Source organism: Lampetra fluviatilis, chromosome 44, assembly GCF_964198595.1.
Source record: "Lampetra fluviatilis chromosome 44, kcLamFluv1.1, whole genome shotgun sequence".
Taxonomy (NCBI): domain Eukaryota; kingdom Metazoa; phylum Chordata; class Hyperoartia; order Petromyzontiformes; family Petromyzontidae; genus Lampetra; species Lampetra fluviatilis.
The window spans coordinates 5,231,615-5,250,249 of record NC_136318.1 but is presented as its reverse complement, the minus strand read 5'-3'; the positions used below and the strand labels follow the sequence as shown (position 1 = coordinate 5,250,249).

At 50.2% G+C, this 18,635-nt stretch overlaps 1 protein-coding gene across 3 annotated transcripts in view; it reads left to right on the top strand.

Moving 5' to 3' along the window:
* Window positions 1-5,873: 5,873 nt before the first annotated feature.
* The window catches only part of LOC144947325 (lysine-specific demethylase 5C-like), a 32,814-nt gene continuing 20,052 nt past the window's right edge, over window positions 5,874-18,635 (top strand). Inside the window, exons 1-6 of one of the 3 annotated variants that reach the window (XM_078876584.1) lie at window positions 5,874-5,940; window positions 6,705-6,964; window positions 12,887-12,964; window positions 15,194-15,316; window positions 16,417-16,587; window positions 18,232-18,300. In XM_078876584.1, the coding sequence (XP_078732710.1) occupies window positions 6,818-6,964; window positions 12,887-12,964; window positions 15,194-15,316; window positions 16,417-16,587; window positions 18,232-18,300 (588 nt within the window). In that variant the 5' untranslated portion in view covers window positions 5,874-5,940; window positions 6,705-6,817. Of the gene's footprint in view, window positions 5,941-6,332; window positions 6,965-12,886; window positions 12,965-15,193; window positions 15,317-16,416; window positions 16,588-18,231; window positions 18,301-18,635 lie in introns of those variants that run through there. The other 2 variants (XM_078876583.1, XM_078876582.1) reach the window with 2 other exon arrangements.

Genomic DNA, 18,635 nt, shown 5'->3' with positions numbered 1-18,635 from the left:
TGTGGCCGAAACGTCGTGAGAATTATTTTATTATGTTTTATTTTTATTATTTTATTATTTTATTATTTCCCTTCTACGTGACTTTACCGAAAGAACCAAGAAGAGAAAACAAAGTTATAGAAATTTTAAATTTACTTTTACAAGGCTACCAACAAATTCAAATGCAGCATTCACAAACGAAAGGACTTCTTACTTCATCTCTGGAGGCCCTCCAACTGGCCCCTAAAGCCCCCACGCCTTAATCCGGCCCTGTGGCCACCTCTTTACCCCCTTCATGCGCCGTGACGGCCTTCAAAAGTGCTGCTGTTGGCTAGCAGCACTTGCCCCAACAGTCTGTTAAGGCTATACGGGGGGGGGCTTTGTTTTTTTTTGGCGATAATTAACTCAGGCGGGGGAGAGAACTTCCATAGAAACTTTGCTTATTGGAGCAGAGAGAGAGAGAGGAAAAGGGAGAGGAGAGAGAGAGCGTGGGTAGGAGGATGATGAGGAAACGGCGTGGGGGTTTTGAAGAAAAGTGGAAAATTGGCCACAATTCAAAGCAAACGTGTTTTGCACAAAACACTTTGCGGTGCCCTGTAACTATACATCTCACGGGTTGCGGCGTGAAAGGTTAATTAGAGTGGGTGGGAGAGGCAACTCATCACCAGTCCGGTGTTGTGAAATCCACAGAGGTGGAAGCCACCACCCGCCCGGGGTGACATTACCAGTCTGAGTTGGCGCTGCTGAGAGCCTCGGTTTGTGTCCGGCTTAAGCCGCTGATTTTCAAAGCGGAGTGGGGAGTGAGTCACCATTGGCGGCTCACGCGGCAAACCCATTTGGCTCGCATAGAGAACCCATAGATTCACATAGAGACATCATAGATTCATATAGAGACCCATAGATTAACATAGAGACCCATAGATTCACATAGAAACCCATAGATTCACATAGAGACCCATATATTCACATAGAGACCCATCGATTCACATAGAGACATCATAGACTCACATAGAGACCCATAGATTCACATAGAGACCCATAGATTCACATAGAGATATCATAGATTCACATAGAGACCCATAGATTCACATAGAGACGCATAGATTCACATAGAGACCCATAGATTCACATAGAAACCCATAGATTCACATAGAGACCCATCGATTCACATAGAGACATCATAGACTCACATAGAGACCCATAGATTCACATAGAGACCCATAGATTCACATAGAGACCCATAGATTCACATAGAGACATCATAGATTCACATAGAGACCCATAGATTCACATAGAGACGCATAGATTCACATAGAGACCCATAGATTCACATAGAAACCCATAGATTCACATAGAGACCCATAGATTCACATAGAGACCCATAGATTCACTTAGAGACCCATAGATTTACATAGAGACCCATAGATTCACATAGAGACGCATAGATTCACATAGAAACCCATAGATTCACATAGAGACCCATAGATTCACATAGAAACCCATAGATTCACATAGAGACCCATAGATTCACATAGAGACCCATAGATTCACATAGAGACCCATAGACTCGCAGAAACACCCCCCCCCACACACACTAACACACCAACCATAAGATTACAAAGACAAAGATCCCCCGTATAGCCTCAACAGACTGTTGGGGGCAAGTGCTGTTAGCGAGCACCTATGAAGGCCGGCACGGCACACGAGGGGGTGGGTGGCCAACACCACGCCCGGTCGCATTTGTCTCCCAAGTGACGATGTTTACACACCGCACCAGGTACTCATTTGAGGCCGAGTGGACCTAGGGGTGGCCCAGGACCGGTTCAAATAATCGTCACCGGTGTTGGTCGCGAGCGGGAATCGAACTCGGGTGGCCAGGTTCATAGTGCAGCGTGCCACGCATGGGTATAAACACACGTGGCTTAGGGCACGCATAGACTGAACTAAACTCACAAAAGATCAATAAACTAAAAGCATATGTCGACCACATAAACATCCATGAATGCACAGAGGCCCATAGAATAGCACAGACCACAGCGACGAGCACGTGATCCGTCTCAAGCACGTGACGTCGGTAGATTGAGAAACCGAACCAGTGACACTCATATCGAGACCCATAGACTCGCACGTGGACTCGACATGGAGACCCACGTGCGCCTCCACCTTAGAGACCCATAGGGGCCGTCCATAAATGACGTCACGCACCTAGGGGCGGGGGGTGTGTCAGACATTTGTGACGATGTGAGGTGGGGGGGGTGTTTGAGAAATGTGACGTCACATCAAAATGCGCAGCTTTTAATAAATATAGACAACGCGTTCGACTTAGTTAAATATACTTTTTAATAAATGTTTTCTCCTACAACATCAGAGTGCAGCGCCACATTAAATACGCACTACAATGACAATAGTTTAAAGCGATTTAAGCATGTTCTATTTTGGGGGGGGGGGCAGAGCTTTGTGACGTCATATTTGAGGGGGGGGGTCTGACTTTTTGTGACGCCGTGTGACGATGGGGGGGGGTCAAAAATCGTCCAAAATCGCGTGACGTCATTTATGGACGGCCCCATAGGCCCGCATATAGATAGACCTTGGAGACCCATATACAGTTTTCGTCGATAGAGACCTATAGATTCACAAGTCCCTGTCACGTGTGAGTACAGGTTTCTGCAAAACATTGGCAAGCCCACGGCTACATCGTTAGACCTCCTTTGCCAGTCCCAAAATCTAATAGTAAAAAAGGGGAAAAATCCTATTATTATATTTTGGTACTGGCAACGGAGATCTAATGATGTAGATGTTCACCCCGAGCCCTCATTACGTTGATAAATAAATAATAATTACTTTAACTATTACTTTGATAATAAATAATAATAATAATAAATGAACTGATAGTGGCGTTGACTTTGAGCTGTGTACGCCTTTTGGCGTCATCTGGTCGAACACCAATTGAGACGAGGCTCAAAAAAAAGCCGTCTCTGGTGTGGACCAATCAGTTTCAAGGACAATGGCAATATATTATCAGTGTGTTTTTTGTTTACATTTTGACCGCAAGTATTGTGGTTAATGCAGACGTGATTCCTTGCAAAAAGGTTTCAATTTTGTTGCCAGAAAAAAGGGTAAAACCCCTGTTGTCAAGCCCACGGCTGTCTGCTGCCGCTAATTAATGAGCTCTGTCCGCCTGTCTGTGACAGTAGGGGGAGATCACCTTTGCAGGGATGATGACATAATTATAATAATAAAATATTGATGTAGACTCGTGCTCACAAGGGGGGGTGGACTTGCCGCGGGTTCTTTCCCTGGCGCGGAGTGAGTCGCCCTCTCGTGGCTAAATACACACACAACACACACAACAACAAACTACACACACAACAACAACAACACACAACAACAACAAACTACACACACACCAACAACAACAAACTACACACACAACAACAAGAACAAACTACACACACAACAACAACACACAATAAACTACACACACAACAACAACACACACAACAACAAACTACACACACAACTTCTTGGTTCTTTCGGTAAAGTCACGTAGAAGGGAAGTAATAAAATAATAAAAATAAAACATAATAAAATAATTCTCACGACGTTTCTGCCACAACGCAAGCAGCCGTCCTCAGGTGAAACGAGGTCTGTCGAGGCGACAGCGTCTGAATGAAACAGCACACGTGCTTGGAGCATATATATAAGCTGGGTTGGAAGGGGGGGGGGGAAAGGGCGCCTTGACAAAATTATTTGCATATCAAGAGGAATTTAGAATATTTATGGGCAATGCAGGTATGTGATTAGTACTACTTATGTCCGTGCATTATGCAGGATTAGCAGCATCCAAGGGAGGGGATATGGGAAATGCAGGTATGTAATTAGTGCTACTTTGCCCGTGCATTATGCAGTGGCGGCTAGAGTCCTCTCGTAATCTGGCTTGTGATGGCTGCCACCTATGGGTCAGATGATTGCCTGCCACTATTAAGCAATTGGTAATTAAATATAATTTATTTTTTCCTAAAAAGTGTACAATTTTGGAAAAAAAAATTCACGAAAATAAATTGTCACGCACAACGAATCTGTGTGCAAAATGTCAGCTCGATTGGATCACGGGAAGTGGGTTAAAAAACGACCGAAATATTTGCACGGTCGTAAGCGCGCAAGCAAGCGAACTTAATATAAAGGATTTAATAATTTTAAATACATCGTCTGATTCTGAATATGAAATTGTAGTTGTTCTGCGTCTACATCAGCCGCCGTACGAAAGATGACAACTCGTGCCCACAGGAGCCGAATTGTTACCGCCCTTACACGCCCCTCCTGGACATCTGCGACAAAGAGCTTGATAGCTCATCGGATTCCTCGTGCGGTATTTTTTTAATCGAGACTCCTCTACTTACGAACCTTGTTAGGTTCCAGAGGTCTGTTGGTAAGTCGATGTATTCGTAAGTCCAACTTTACGCCTGTCGATGCGAAACATGTACGGCATGTACACTAAACACGGGGAGTGGCTTTCTAAATTGTATAATCTCCTGTAGATGTAGATGCCACTGGTTCTTCACGTTCTATAGATGTAGATGCCACTGGTTCTTCATGTTCTGTAGATGTAGATGGCACTGGTTCTTCGCGTTCTGCAGATGTAGATGCCACTGGTTCTTCATGTTCTGTAGATGTAGATGCCACTGGTTCTTCATGATCTGTAGATGTAGATGCCACTGGTTCTTTACGTTCTGCAGATGTAGATGCCACTGGTTCTTTACGTTCTGCAGATGTAGATGCCACTGGTTCTTCACGTTTTGTAGATGCCACTGGTTCTTCACGTTCTGTAGATTTAGATGCCACTGGTTCTTCACGTTCTGCAGATGTAGATGCCACTGGTTCTTCACGTTCTGTAGATTTAGATGCCACTGGTTCTTCACGTTCTGCAGATGTAGATGCCACTGGTTCTTCACGTTCTGTAGATGTAGATGCCACTGGTTCTTCACGTTCTGTAGATTTAGATGCCACTGGTTCTTCACGTTCTGTAGATGGAGATACCACTGGTTCTTCGCGTTTTGTAGATGCCACTGGTTCTTCACGTTCTGTAGATTTAGATGCCACTGGTTCTTCACGTTCTGTAGATGGAGATACCACTGGTTCTTCGCGTTTTGTAGATGCCACTGGTTCTACACGTTCTGTAGATGCCACTGGTTCTTCACGTTCTGCAGATGTAGATGCCACCACCGCCATCTATTGCCCGGCAGCTGAACTTGCCACGCTCGGTCCGAACAGGTAACTGGCCACACCGACAGGTTTGTTCGTATCTATGAAAGTTCGTAAGTCGAACGTTCGTAAGTGGAGTAGTCCCTGTACAGGCAATCCTCGCTTTACGCGCTTTTATGGTTACTCAATTTTGTATTTAGACCTTTTATTGACACACGCGAAGCAATTTTCGGAATAACGCCATCCGCAATGCGACATACACCACCCCTAGCCTGGCACCCAATGGCGGCGTTGCCAACAGCCAGTCCACGTGCCCCCCACACGGCCCCCCCTCAACACGCGCGCACTGCCCACGTGTTGAGGGGGGGGGGGTGCGCGTAGGGGGGGGGGGCGCGTGGGGGGGGGGTGCGCGTGGGGGGGGTGCGCGTGGGTGGGGTGCGCGTGGGGGGGGTGTGCGCGTGGGAGGGGGGTGCGCGTCGGGGGGGGGTGTGTGGGGGGGGGGCGCGTGGGGGGGGGGTGCGCGCGTGCATCGCCCGCGGGGTGTGGGGGGGGATGCGCATGGGGGGGTGCGCGTGGTGTTGGGTGGGGGGGGGGCGCAGTGCACGCGGCCCCTTTAAACAGACCCCGTCGGGCCCGCTCACCCACACGCGAGCTTTGTGTATTCGTGCGCGCGATCTAGCGCCGTCGTAGAAACAAGCGCGGCCCGACCTCCGAGTCCACGCAAGCCGGCCACATTTCCCACGCGCGTCTCGTGTGGTGGTGATTGTTGTTGTTTTTGTTTTGTGTTCTCCTCGTTCCGAATAAACGATGCAAAACCCGCCCTTCGCGTCCCGCAAAAAAAAAAACCATCAACAAAAAATGCGGCGTACCAATAAACGGAACGAATTCTCGCGTCGAATCCCAAATGCGTCAACAACCGCACAGCCGTCGCGCAGTTCACACACCGCCACCACCAACAACAACAACAACAAAAATAATCCCCTTCTCCGTCCGCCGTAACGGTCGTGATGCGGCCCCCTTTCGATTTCCCAGCGCGGATAAGCCCAGCGCGCCGCCCGAGCCGCGCGCCCATTGGCCGAGCGCGCCGCCGCGTGACTCGAGCGGCACCCAATGGGCGTCGCCTTCCGCACGCGCGAGTGCAGTGGGAATTACAAAGCGGGGCCTAGGCACAGCCTGGAAGCCGCGGAGGCCGCTTTGTGTGGGCGCCCGACCGAGCGAGCAGATTTCGTTTCGCTAAAACATCACCAACGATTATAACGTTTTTTTATTAATTAGATTCTCTTTAACAATTTCGTCTTTTTAAACAAAAACGGGATTTCCTCCCTCCCTACCACCCACCCACAGCCGCAACTATCTCAAATGTATCATCCTTCCGTCAAGCGCCCGCAATACAGCAGCGCCACAGGAGATACATAATCGGCCACATTTAATTTCTTGTATCTCTTCCCGACGACACATTACTGAGCCGTTATTTTCGTTCTCGCTGTTGTTTGTTTGTTGGTGCTGCTGCTGCTTGACGGCAGCGATGCGGATTTAGTGCCGGCGTGCCACGGTGGCGACGGGGCACGATCAAACGACCGCCCTCACCTCCTCCTCCCACCCAACCACGCAGCCAAATCGACGACTGCGACTCGCGATGGGAGACCACGATGAGTTCACGGCGCCGCCAGAATGCCCCGTCTTCGAGCCCAGCCGAGAGGAGTTCGCCGAGCCGCTCGCCTTCATTGCCAAGATCAGACCCATCGCCGAGAAGACGGGCATCTGCAAGATACGGCCACCAGCGGTAAACAAAACGCCGCCGTGGGCTTTCATCCACTGCTGGATGAGTGGGTGGTGATGATGATGATGATGTGAGGCTGCGTTCTCTTGACGCCTGCGAGAGGGGGTCGTGGGGTCTGGTGGGTAGGAGAGTATATTCGTAGGTTTTTTTCGGTAAAGTCACGTAGGTAAAAAATTTAAATTAATAAAAGTAAAATAATTATTTTATTTTTACGTGACTTTACCGAAAAAAACCTAAGAATATGAATCCTTGAAGTCACGAAAGCTTCAAATCTAGGGTAGGAGAGTGTTTGTGTGTAGGGGGGGTGGAGGTGGTACATACTTCACCACGCTGGGGGGGGGGGAGGCGAGTGTGGGATGCCCTCCGCGAGGATCGGTTTCGAAATGTTTGTTTTTATTTTGGATAAATCCGATGAGCCCCGAAGCTCTTTAATTTGTCCACACGACCAGTGGAGAGCGAGTCAGAACGTTACAGCAAACAAGACAACGTCGCACAATAGGCCTGTAAAGTATAGGAATGGTAAACAAACGCCTTTAACAAAAAGATGTACATACAAAACTAAGTAAATTTTAAACAAAAAATCTTGCCGGGTCAAGGCCCATTGAGCTATTCGCTTTTTTTCAGAAGCGACCGGGCCGCAGATGAGATAGCTCGACGAATGTGGCTTATCACGTTGAAATGTAAAGCAACAAAATAATATTAAATAATGTCGTCTCGGATACTGATGGTAGCCGTGAGCGAGGGGGATCGAACTTGGGATCGATCGGCGGCGTGGTGCGAGATCCACAACATCGGCCATTTGCAAGATTGTGGCCCTCTCACAATAAACGCAGTGGTCGTGCAGTGTCATTGTCGATCCGCTGCTAGATGACTGCCTTCTCCCCCCCCCCACGATCTCCTCCTACACCTTGTCGTTCATTGGGGGGCTGTTTGGCCAGAGGGTTGGGATGGGGTGTGTGTGTGTGGGGGGGAGACTGGTTGTCAAAACGCCATTGATGTGACCCGTGGCCGGAAAAGGAACGCGGGGAGGTGGTCGGATTTCGTGGAACAACAGCAGTGCCGCTAACCACACTACATCCTCCCGCGGTGAGGCAGCAGTAGTCCAGACGACGCTGCTGCTGCTGCTGTTGTTGTTGTCATCGTTCCACAGCTGGATGAGGGACTCCCCAATTCCCCCTCGTGCATCTGTGAGGGTCATGGAGAGGTTGTGGTGCGTGGCCGTACTTGACCATGTTTAGGCTGTGGTTGCCCTCGGATCGGTTCAAGATGTTGCCCGCGTCAGCGAGTCGAACTGAGTTCGCTGTTGCGTCCTGCGCACCTCCGATCAGCACGGTTCGATGCGTACGGTGCGAAAGAAGTTCAACATACATTACCGCCTGGCCCACCACTCCATACGTTGTGTGGCAATGTTTGTATGTGCTACAACAACCTGCCTGGCCAGAGCGAAGCCTTTTTTAACTATCTGGCCAGTTGCAGTGTTTACGTATCTGTTTACTGATGCACCTACCTAACCACACTTTGCCTACCTGTTCAACTACACTGCTTATTTAAATATCTGCCCACAAACCCCTTTAGTTTCAGACTTAGCGCTTGAGATGTAATCGTTCAATAAGGTAATCGACAAATTGAATATTTAACACCCCAGCTACGTGCATTGAATGGCGTGTGTAAGAAGGAATGTGTTTTTGGGGTAAATATATTCAAGTTGAATACGATCGATATCCTATTGAACACGAGAATGTTCCTGATCCTGTTAGATCTTGGAAGCTAAGCAGACTTGAGCCTTGTATAGTAGTGCTCGGATAGGCCACCATTATGCACGAAACAGGTCTTATAGGCTTCGGGGCAGCTTGGGGTGGGCAGGGATCAACAGCCATTGTTTCTTTACACTGCTCCAACCGCAGAGGTCGCAATCGGGTACCCGATACCTGTACCCTACCCAATACCCGGCTACCCGTACCCGGCCGTTTGCGACCCTGGTGCGGCCGGGTACGGGTAAGGAATCAAAACCCGTTTGGGACCTCTGTCCAACCGTCTGTGCACTTCCCACCTTCATTCGCACGCATTGACCAGGCGTGATGGGAAGTCACGGTGCGGTTAAATATCCCGCGTACGACCGCACGGGTGTCAGGAAGCCACCGTCCAGCAGCGGATTGACAGAGGGGCAAGTCACGTGTGGTGGGCTAACGCGTGTGAGTAATCCCTCCGCTTTCAAGGCGTCTGGTTAGCATGGAGAAGTAGGCCAAAATTCCCTCTGCATGGGTTCTCAGGAGCTTCCTGTTCTTGCGAAGTCTCCTCCACTGGCAGTGGACACGAGCAAGTCGCCATTTTTTCCAGTGGCTGATGCAGATGCCGAGCAACAATTACACATTTCGGTGGTTCAAGACCGATACCCGCGTCAGGAACAGCGGAGCAGTATCACTGTGATGATGTCTCCCTCGTATTTGTGGATCGTGCATTGCGTCGTTTTACGTTATATGGCCTGTTCTGGATGACCACAGTCGCACACTGGAGCATTTTTTATTTTCCGTTTGTGCATCAGGTATCCGCATCTGCTGCCATGGTTTGTGCCAGTGGATGTGGTTTAGGGTGGACCATGAGCTTCGTGGAAAATCACACCCAGGGATCTTCTGCGTTGGGTCATGAGCAAGTAAATTGCATGGCTGGCGTCTTTGCCATCGAGAGCAGGAGACGGAGGGAATCGCTGGGGAGGGGTGGGGGAACAGTTGTGTACACAACTCAGTTGTCAAACCAACCCAGAGACGAGGGGGGGGGGCATTCCAGATGCCGGAATGCCGGTGGTGCAGGCACACGACTGTGAATTAGCACTGAGGAGGTGGGGGTGGAGTGCCAGGGGAGGGGGGGGATAAGTCCCTGGGTGTGCCTGGAGAGTCCAGAGTTGTACCAAGGATGGGTGGGATTACAATTGTTATTGTTGAATCCGCAAGTCATTACAATTGCACAAGCGATGTTCAGTGCATTGTTTTCGTTATTGTCACGACAGTATACATTGACCCCAGGTCTGACGTGCAAACAGATTTTGCGTGTCTCTGTGCTGAGCCGGTCTTCAAAATCAGAATCTTTACGTAGAACGCGGGAGGAATCCGATGAGGTTTGAAGCTATTTTTGACGGATGTATGGTTATAGGCGGGTTTGTAGGTGCTTGTTAACAGCACTTGCCCAAACAGTCTGTAGGCCATGTTGTGGGTCACTTCCTTTGTTAGCATGTGCACAGAGTGTTGGTGGAGAGGTTACGAACCCGGTTGCCAGAGTTCAATTGCCGATCATCATCACCCAAATGTAACATTGGCGTATAATCTTTATATTGTGTGCACAAGACGTAAATAATAATTTATCGCGCGCGTGATGGCGATGCGTGTAACGTATGTGTAAGAATCGATTCTTATTGATAAATCGACACATTGTGTTTGTATCGTATTGCAAGTCGAGGTAGAGTGCAGTGCTGTTTGTGTCAGTCTTATAAATCAATTCACTCTTCCCTACAGCAGGCCTTCATTTGGATAGACAGCTTTTCTTGGGTTTTTACATTTGACCCTTGCCCCGTGGGTAACAGCGTGGCACCATCTGTCGATGTTAACCATCCCGCAGTGGTCATCATTAGCATCATCATCAGAGCCACGTTCTGTCCACTGCTGAACGAAAAGCCTCGTCACGCTGCCGCCGTCTCTCACATGTCATGATGCGAGAATCTGTCCAGCTCCGAACGCACGAGGGGTGATCTCATTGTCTGTTTAGACCACGGGCCGTCCATCCCTTGTAGCCGTGATGTGTCCTGCTCAATCCCCCGCTCACTTTTCCAAAGCGGTTCACGGGGTGTCTCCAACTCGCGCACGTTCTCTCTTAACACCCACGTGTTCCTCTTTCCATCTCGGAGTGCAACTCAAAGCGTGCGTCTGTCCACAGATTTTAATTGAGAGAACGAGAGGAGACACTTGGATTAGAGGGGATCGGCAAGATACATCATAGTGACTGCTAATACTATATATTTTAATTTTACCAGGTGAGGCGCACTGACCTATGTAGCTTTTATTAATAAGCGACCTGGCCGCAAATTATAGCTCAATGAAGTGGCTTATCACTTGGAAACTTTAGCAGCCAAATATCCTAAACAGAGGAGGGGGAAACGCGCCCAAGAGGGATACGTCAACCGCGGAGACGGAGCGAACGGGATCACGTTTCTGTGCACGAGCAAGATAAAATGATTCTCACATTGCAGGAGCGTGTGACAGGTGGGGTTTTGGGTGGTTTTGTGGAGGCTGTCATCCGGCAGTGGATTAATCGTGGCTGAAGATTGCGATGTATCTGTGCTTCTTCTGTGCACTTTTGGGGTGGGGTGGAGCGGGAGGCAGTAATTGCAAGGTCGGCCTCGCGAGTTCCCAAGGGCAAAACGGTAGCGGGTAGGCTCAGCCGCAGTGTGGTTGTTCTCCTCGTTATCTCTGTGTGGCCTTCCTTGTGTCGTATGACGCCAGGAATTTCAGGCATTCCGGCTCTTGTGTCTCAAACGCGGCCATCATGGGCCCCCAGGGAGAGACGCGTAGAGAGGCTAATAAGTTTATTTAACAACGAGATGGAACGCAATCTGTAAATTTAACATGAGCTTGACCCAGACGTCTTAATGTTTACAGCTGCGAGTCCCCAACACGGCTGTTGTGAACCCCCGGGTAGAGAGAACAAAAATATGTGCCTAGTGCCTCGGAACCAAGCGGTGTCTGCTTATTGCTTGACATGGCCATTATGAACCTGAGAGCGACAGACACACCCGACCAAACGCGAGGGTTTCGAACCACACAATCGTAACAGTGCTGTCTCTCACGACCGTTACGAACCCTGTGTGAGAGACAAAGATAAAGATCCCCCGTATAGCCTTAACAGACTGTAGGGGCAAGTGCTGTTAGCGAGCACCTATGAAGGCCGGAACGGTACACGAACGAGGGGGTGGGTGGCCAGCACCACGCCCGACCGCCTCTGTCTCCCCAGTGGCGATGTTTACACACCGCACCAGGTACTCATTTAAGGCTGAGTCGACCTAGGGGAGGCCCAGGACCGGTTCAGATAATCGTCACCGGTGTTAGCTGTGAGCGGGAATCGAACCCGGGTCGCCAGGTTCATAGCGCAGCGCGCTAACCGCTACACTACCACTCCCCATAGAAATAGAGAGACACACACACACACTCGCACCTAGACTCACGGCTTGAACCCAGGCTTTGAGGCGCGACACTCAGACCACCCCAATGTACCATCTGCTTCATTCTTAAGTAGAGAACTTGTGGCCTGCGGGCCGGATCCGGCCATGGACTTAAAATTCATACAGCCCACGATTCAATTTTATACTGCCTGCGGCCTACCACTTTGAAACGGCCCACAAGTCATATTTATGCGTCACTGCAGGCACATTAGGGGGCACTGATGGGGTAGTAGAGGGGCAATGTTGTCAACCTGGCAACAGCACTGGCAGCTTCTCATTTTTTTTAGTTCTCGGTCGCTTTTGTCACTGCAATAGGCCTCTTGCATTGACAGAAGTGACAGGTGTGGTCTGTGTGTACGAATGTGTGCATAGTAGGGGGCACAGATGGTGCATCGGCCAGTCATCTCAGTCAGTCAACCCATGGTACCTAGGTCTGTCCCGTGACCTCCTGCCAGCGGGTGTTTGACACTTCACGTGGCCTTAAATTGCATATTGCCCGCCACAAGCGCCGTGGTGACATCACCGCCGCTTAGTGTTGAATGGCGGTTCTTGTTGTTGTTGTTGAATGTTTGCTTGCCCTTTCCATCCACAGTCATGAAAGGTTTCCCCAACCCTGGCTCACTTCGCCGTCCGATGTGCTCCCCTTTGGTGACCGTCGGTGTGTGTGTCTGTCTGTCTGCGCGTGTCTGTCTGTGTGCGTGTGGTGCTCGCCGCTGCAGGACTGGCAGCCTCCGTTCGCCGTTGACGTCGACAACTTCCGCTTCACGCCCAGGATCCAGAGACTCAACGAGCTTGAGGTTTGTGATTGAAAACTAATTTCTTTATTACTGCTTTTTGTGTTTAGTTGGTTGCCCTTCCACACACCTCCGATTTAGCACTGTTGTCTACGTACGGCACGAAAGAAGTTCTACGTACGTACGTGCCGCACCACCAAGCTATTGCCTTGGGTTACTTTTGAACGCTGATCCAGCAGCTCCGTCCATCTTGTCTATCGTGGTGAAGCGTGATAACGCTTGTTACAGGATGATCCGGTACGAACGAAACTTCAGTATTACATTGTGTTGCTATGAAAAAAAAACCCCAGCGTTAAAAGGTTTTTACAAAATCACTAAAAGGAAGTCCTTGCTCCCCCCCCCATTATGCGAATGTCATCAGTCAGTGCCCCGCGTGCCACCGTCTTGATGTGTGGCTTTAAAGCTCAACGTACTTCTTCTTGGTTCTTTCGGTAAAGTCACGTAGAAGGGAAATAATAAAATAATAAAAATAAAACATAATAAAATAATTCTCACGACGTTTCGGCCACAACGCAAGCAGCCGTCCTCAGGTGAAGAACAGGTCTGTCGGAAAGACAGTGTGTTGAATGAGACGCTGTCTTTCCGACAGACCTGTTCTTCACCTGAGGACGGCTGCTTGCGTTGTGGCCGAAACGTCGTGAGAATTGTATTTTATTATGTTTTATTTTTATTATTGTATTATTTCCCTTCTACATGACTTTACCGAAAGAACCAAGAAAATAAATCTACCTCTTGAGTTTCCTTCAAGTGACCTCTGGTTCATACGCGGTCGAGGGCGGATCTTCACACGAGCACTGCGTATGAGAGCGATGCTCATTGCGCGGCAGTCAATGCGACGTTATTGATTATCCGAGCTGGAATTCAGCCAAATGAAATGTTCATTCGTTCATTTCTCAGTCCGCTTGTCCTGGTGAGGGACGCTGCGGCGGCGTGTCGAGTAGGTCGGTCCAGACCTTCCTTTCCCTGGCGACAGACTCTAGCTCTTCCTGGGTGCTAGAGCCAAATGAAATGCAGAACCAAAATTAATGTGATGTTTGGTTGCGCAGCCATCGATGACGGAGCTAAGCCCATCAACTCGCGGCACTTGAGAACCCGGTTTAATTACAGGCGTGGCCAGAACCTGGTTTGGGACCCAGGATCTCAGCGGTTCCCGCTTGGCATCTCTGACATCGGAGCCACCCGGCACCCTCTGGCATCGTTGATTCAACTGTGCGTACACCCGGTTGGGTCTTTATAAACAAAGACCGGGGAGGTTTAATTTTGATTTAAAGCTTTCGTGACTGCAGGGATTCATCTTCTTGGTTCTTTCGGTAAAGTCACGTAGAAGGGAAATAATAAAATAATAATAATAAAACATAATAAAACAATTCTCACGACGTTTCGGCCACAACGCAAGCAGCCGTCCTCAGGTGAAGAACAGGTCTGTCGGGAAGACAGCGTTTGAATGAAACACCCCAGACTTTCAGACTCTATCTTCTCGACAGACCTGTTCTTCACCTGAGGACGGCTGCTTGCGTTGTGGCCGAAACGTCGTGAGAATTATTTTATTATGTTTTATTTGTATTATTTTATTATTTCCCTTCTACGTGACTTTACCGAAAGAACCAAGAAGACCGGGGAGGTTGGCAAGAGTTGCTGACTTGCCACTTCCACCCCCCCCTATGCCTCCCGCCTCTCTCTGCCTGGTCACCGAAATCGCTATGGTGCGGAGAGACTTCCCTGGGATTTCTTGCGATCGTTGTAGTGCCGTACGGATCACTTGCCAGTGGCTTGATCATGCCCGACGGTGATGCTGTGGCAGAGGTCGCAATCGGGTACCCCATACCCATACCCTACCCGATACCCGGCTACCCGTACCCGGCCGGGTACGGGTACCCATTTGCGACCCTGGTGCGGCCGGGTACGGGTACGGGTAGGCCGTGAGTCACTGGTGAGTAACTGTTTGTCACTCATTTCCCAACGTCTTGTCTCTTCTCACAATTCAAGTTCCTAGAATCAACCCACCCGCGCCTGCAACATGGCTTCATCCCAGAGGTCGCAATCGGGTACCCGTACCCTACCCGATACCCGGCCGGGTACGGGTAGCCGGGTATCGGGTAGGGTACGGGTACCCGTTTGCGACCCTGGTGCGGCCGGATACGGGTACGGGTAAGGAATCAAAACCCGTTTGCGACCTCTGTGCTGTGGCTGCTGCTGCGGCTGATGATGGTGGTGACGATCGCTCGCCTGCAGGCTCAAACGCGCGTGAAGCTCAACTTCCTGGACCAGATCGCCAAGTTCTGGGAGCTCCAGGGCTCCACCCTGAAGATCCCGATTGTAGAGCGCAAGACACTCGACCTCTACACACTCAGCAAGGTGAGGACGTGTGTGCGTGGGATGTCGGCGGCGGCGTCAGCAGCATTATTAGCACTCGCACTGTCAGCTGCTGCAACCATCATTGCTTGACGGTTAATATTTGAGTGCGGTATGATGATGTGTTCTGTACAGGTTTATTGTTGTGCTTATGAGAAGATGATGCTGGTAAAGCGTTGAATGCAGGGAGATTTGGTCGTAACTAGTGATGTTTTTCTTTTGTGTGCTTCTGTTGACTGGTGACGTCTGCTTGCGTGTTTTGTGCGAGTGGCTGTGTGTGCATATGTGGATCGGCAGCATAGTGGCTAGCACATTTCTCTCTGAACCCAGCGCCCCGAGTAAGATTCCCACTCGTGACCAATGACAGCGGCGAGTATGTGAAACTGGTCCTGGGTCTCCTTGCTCAAATCGGCCTTCAACAAGTACCCGGCGTGGTGTGTAAACATCAGAGGTGTGGACTCGAGTCATGTGACTTGGACTCGAGTCAGACTCGAGTCATGAATTTGATGACTTGCGACTCGACTTGGACTTGCATAACAATGACTTTGTCCCACCTATGAGATGTGGACTCGAGTCATGCGACTTGGACTCGAGTCAGACTCGAGTCATGAATTTGATGACTTGCGACTCGACTTGGACTTGCATAACAATGACTTTGTCCCACCTCTGGTAAACATCAGCACTGGGGAGACAAAGACGGCTGGGCATGGTGTTGGCCACCCACCTCATTCGTGTGCCGTTTCAGCACTTGCCCCAACAGTCTGTTCGAGGCTATACGGGGATCTTTGCCTTTGTGTATGCATGCACGTGTGTGTGTCTGTCTGTGTGCTTGTGTATACACGCGAAATGTGCTCACCACTACACTACCGATCCTCGTATAACAACAACAACAACCACCATTCGCCACTAAGTAGCGGTGACGTCACCACGACGCTTGTGCCAGGCCATATGCACACACAGGCACACGCAGGCACACGCAACCAGACGTCATCAATGTCTCCGTGCCTATGCGGCGCCGTGCGTTTGCACCACTTTCCGTTGCCATCGACGCCGTCACCACCGACCTCCCCCCCCCCCCGCCACCCACCCCGCCTTTTGCGCAGGTGGTGATGGAGGAGGGCGGCTTCGAGTACCTGAGCCGCGAGCGCAAGTGGGCGCGGGTTTCCCTGCGCATGGGTTACCCGGCGCACCGCGGCGTCGGCTCGCTGCTGCGCTCGCACTACGAGCGCATCCTCTACCCCTACGACCTCTTCCACGCCGGCGTCAGCCTCCACGTGCGTGCGACCCGCTCGCTCCCTCCCCTCGCTCGCTCGCTCGCACGCTTGCCAGCACCGACACCGCGGTCCAGGGCTTGGTGCCGGCCACACCCCCACCCCCTCTTGAACCCCGCCGGCCTTCGTATAGGTGCTGCTAGTTAACGCCACGTGCCCCAACAGTCTGTTAAAGGCTATACGGGGCACCTTTGTTTTTGTTAATAGGCTCTGGGCTGTGTGTTTAAGCCTGAGCAGCTGTTCTCACCACCACCACCACCTGTGTTTTCTTTCGCGTCTACACTTGCAGCTCTGTCCCTCCTCAAACAATTAAATATGTTGCGTGTAGTCGTCGTGAAGCGACTGACTTTGTTGGACTCTGTTCTGGGGTCTCCTCTGGTCTCATTTTTTTTCGATGTCTCTTGTAGTTCCCGTCCGTTCTTCTGTCTCCCCCCATGTCTCTCTCTCTGAGTCTTTACGTCTCTATGTATGCGCCCTTTTCCTCTTTGGCTTTCTCACTTGGTGTTTTTTTGTTATGTCTCTTTTCCTCTGTTTGACCTCTCAAAGTTTGTCTTTCTCTCTGTCTCTAGGGCTTGCTCCCCCACCCCCCTCTCTGCACACGGCTTCACCTAAGCATTAAGATAGTGCTGCCTCTTCTTATCTTCCCAACCCCCTCTGTCCTTCCCCCACTCCCCCCACCCACTCCCTGAATCTCACTCAGCCTCTCCTCCTAAAACATTTCCATTGTTGCACCATTCACAATCAAAATCTTTCTCCTGGAGGAATCCGATGAGCTATAAAGCTTTTTTTCACAGATGTCCATTAGGGGCACACGGGGTAAGAACGTTACAACAACAAACAAATAAAAAAACACGATCGGGGTGCAGAGTACAAGAAAGGTCAACAAATCTCCCAAACGCTACCAAAAAAACCGTAACCATCCCCACCATATCTACCACAAGAGCCCACATCTGGTATCAATTATTAAATTGCAATTAGCTTGGTTAGGCTGAGGTTACGTCTGCATTGGGATTGGAATTTATTAAGAAGTCGGCAATTAGGATTGTAATCGAAACCAGGTCTGCGGCCAACCCGTTCGCGCCGTAGCCGAGGGGGGAACGGCAGGCCAAGAGAACCGCGACACGCTGCGTGACGCGCACTCCACATAATCCTCTAGCGGGTGCCACCCGTGACAAGATGTTAAGTGTCTCGCCTGGTATGCAGGAGGTCATGAGTTCGATCCCGACCCTGACGCCTGCTGCTGTATATTTGGAGTTTGCGTGTCTCTCTCATCATCATCATCACGGTGGCTAGGAGATGTTAACTGCCTCGCCTGGTATACAGAAGGTCGTGTGTTCACTCCCGACCCTGTCGCCTGTATATTTGGAGTTCGCATGGCTTATCTGCCCGTGGTCGTGTGGATTTTTCTCCGGGTCCTCCTGTTTTTTCCTCCACATTTAGTCTCAATTTGCGTTCATAGTGTATTTATCTGCTGTACATTTCCACATGTTGAGCCATCATTTGGTATCGCCTGGTCGCTTCTGAAAAAGAGCCTCTATAGCTCAGTGGGCCTTACCCAGTAAAATAAAAAAAATAGTTTTATAGTTTGAGTTTAAGTTCGGTAAATATTCGTGGGTGACTCGTCGGCCCTGCTCCGTGCGTTCGCAGACGCTCAAGAACCTCTCCAAGCAGAAGCTGCCGCTGTCTCTGGCTCGTTCCGCCGCTCCCACCGACAAGGTAATGCCGCCGTTTTGCCATCGAAGGTCTTCCCACAATTAAAAAAAGAAGAACACTTGATAACCCACAAAGTGGCGAGATGTTAACGCCCTCGCCTGGTATACAGGAGGTCGTGGGTTCGATTCCGACCCTGACGCCTGCTGCTGCTGTATATTTGGAGTTTGCGTTTCTCTCTCTCATCATCATCACGGTGGCTAGGAGATGTTAACTACCTCGCCTGGTATACAGGAGGTCGTGGGTTCGATTCCGACCCTGGCGCCTGCTGCTGTATATTTGGAGTTTGCATGTTCTCTCTCCCCCCGTAGTCGCATGGATTTTTATCCGGGTCCTCCGGT